The sequence below is a fragment of the Hyla sarda genome, chromosome 5 (assembly GCF_029499605.1).
Source record: "Hyla sarda isolate aHylSar1 chromosome 5, aHylSar1.hap1, whole genome shotgun sequence".
In the NCBI taxonomy this organism is placed as follows: domain Eukaryota; kingdom Metazoa; phylum Chordata; class Amphibia; order Anura; family Hylidae; genus Hyla; species Hyla sarda.
This window is the reverse complement of record NC_079193.1, coordinates 235905424-235907660: the sequence shown is the minus strand read 5'-3', so window position 1 is coordinate 235907660 and position 2237 is coordinate 235905424. Positions and strand designations below refer to the sequence as shown.

The 2237-nt window shown below is 53.1% G+C and overlaps 1 protein-coding gene across 1 annotated transcript; it reads right to left on the bottom strand.

Annotated features, from left to right (window-relative positions):
- Nucleotides 1-527: 527 nt before the first annotated feature.
- Nucleotides 528-1295, bottom strand: LOC130274559 (uncharacterized). Its single transcript, XM_056522998.1, has one exon. The coding sequence runs from the start codon at nt 1293-1295 to the stop codon at nt 528-530; it is 768 nt and encodes a 255-aa protein (XP_056378973.1).
- Nucleotides 1296-2237: the final 942 nt, after the last annotated feature.

The following is a 2237-nucleotide window of genomic DNA, read 5'->3' as shown; positions in this document are numbered from 1 at the left end:
GGATGGGCCACTGAGGCAGCCCATTGTCCACGTGAGCGAGAGTCCTGGGAGGTAGGTCAGAATGACGAGCCTTTGCAGGGGAAGAAACAGAAGAGTGTATTGAGCGGAAGAGACTGCAATAACGGCCAGTCTGGGAGCACCATCTTAGGTAAGTCCAGATCATAAAGAAAGCCCGGGAGGAGAGTGCAGGGACAACACACATCCTTTGTGCCAGACAGTGAGGGAGAAGGGGAACCCCCAGCGGTATGGAATATTTATTTCCCGGAGAAACTGTAGGAGAGGCTTAAGGGCAGTCCACTGAGCCAGGGTATGGCGGGAGAGATCTGGGTATAGTTGAACAGGAACGTCTTTATAGATGATCTGTCGACACATTATCGCACTTTGCAGAATGTCCTCCTTGAGAGCATAAAAATGAATCCGGCAGATGACATCCCTGGGATTCCGATCATCAGTACTAGGAGGGGGAGCTGCGCATCAGGAGGACAGCCCAAGAGATCATTAAAGATTGAGGTCAAGACACACCACAGCTACCCAGAAGACACCGCCTCGGGCAAACCACGGATTCGGATATTGTTTCTGCGACTCTGGTTTTCAATATCATCCAGATGTTGCTGAAAGTAGAACATCTGGTCCAAGTTACTGCTCACCACCGATTGTAAGGCTTGAAGTGAGGACAAGGTAGAATCCTGAGTCGCCTCCACAGCGTCCACCCTAGCAGATAGAGAAGAGAGTTCTGTGCTGAGTTGCGCAAAGTCTTGCTTACATTTGTCCACCACTTGCACGGTGAGATTAGAGATATCAACTTTGGTGGGGAGAGAGTGGAGTAGAGATTGTAGGTCGGCCAAAGTAATCGGAGCAGAGGCATCTACAGCCTGAGGCACAGCCATATCACAACTTGAAGAAAGCTGACATAAGTCCACAGCATGATGCCCCAGTTTTGAGGTGTGCGGCTGGGAGCGGAGCAGGGGAGGGGTGACATCCAAACTGGAGGCAGAGGCCAGAGGCACAGGGGTGAACAGGTGGCATGGAGGGGATGGAGAGGAGGGTCTCTTGCAGGGTGACACAGAGGCTGGAGGAAAGGCAGCCATAGCAGACTTGGCAGGAGATGTAACAGCAGGGGCTGGGGTACCATCCCAAGAGGAGGCAGTGGACCACTGTGGGGAGGGTGGTTTAGCCACCAATTGAGCCTGCAATGTGGATGGCGGAGGGAGAAATGCCGACAGCACTGCAGGAAAGGCTGGAGGAGAGTCTGCATAGGGGCCCAGAGGGGAGCCAGTGGGGCTCAACATAGCCATGGGGCCCAACCAGGGAGGTGGAGATGGGCCCAGTGGGGGCTGCAGGTGAGGCACCTTAGAAAAGTTGTAGAAGGGGACCGAGTGTGGTCCTCACTGACCCTTTAGTAAAGTAGGCCTCCAGGTCCAGTAGAGGGGATGGGGGGATAGGGACAAGCTTCCCCTTCTTGGTTTTTTTTTGTTCCCCATATTAGTGGCACCTATAGCTGGAAAAGGCAGCTGGCAGGCAGGAGCTCTGAGCACACACGTCTTCATACCACCATGGCCAGAAAACATGCACAAAGGATGTGGTCTATCGCAAGCCCTTCTCTGACAGGAGAAAGGCCCCCCCAGCAAACCTTACTCTTTGTCTCCGGACCAAAAGGTACCTGCGAGGTTCCAGGTTCGATGTCCCTTTTCTCCGAAGCTACTAAGGGACCACAAATGCTCCTGGCATCCCCCTTGGCGTTAGACAAGGTATCTTCCCACAGAAGCATGCAGGAGTACCCGGGATTTTTGCAGGGAGGTGCAGAACCTAATGGCCACACACACCTCCCCTAGACTGCTAGGAGGGACACCCAGAAGGGCTACCGCATACTAACAAGTGTGGTCACACAACACGCAAAAAGTAACACAGTGACAAAAATAAATAAATAATTGAGTAAATGTGCGCAGGTTTACTGCTCGGACATCTGTCCAGATCTATAAAAATTTCTCCAATCCTAGCCAGAAGGCCGGGAATCAAGAGGTGAGTGCCACAAGATGAAGAAATCATTGTGCCAGTGCTCAGTGAGCCAGTACACTCAGTGAGTTAGGCACCTCGGGGTCACCACTCCCCGAGTAAAATAACTCGGCTCTAGACCCTCTCAGCCTCATGGCGAGACCTGGAGGGAACAGGTCCCACCGGGGCAGCCGTCGAGCTGATTCCTCAGAACCAGCCCTGGAAAGCCCTGGTACATCTGCTTC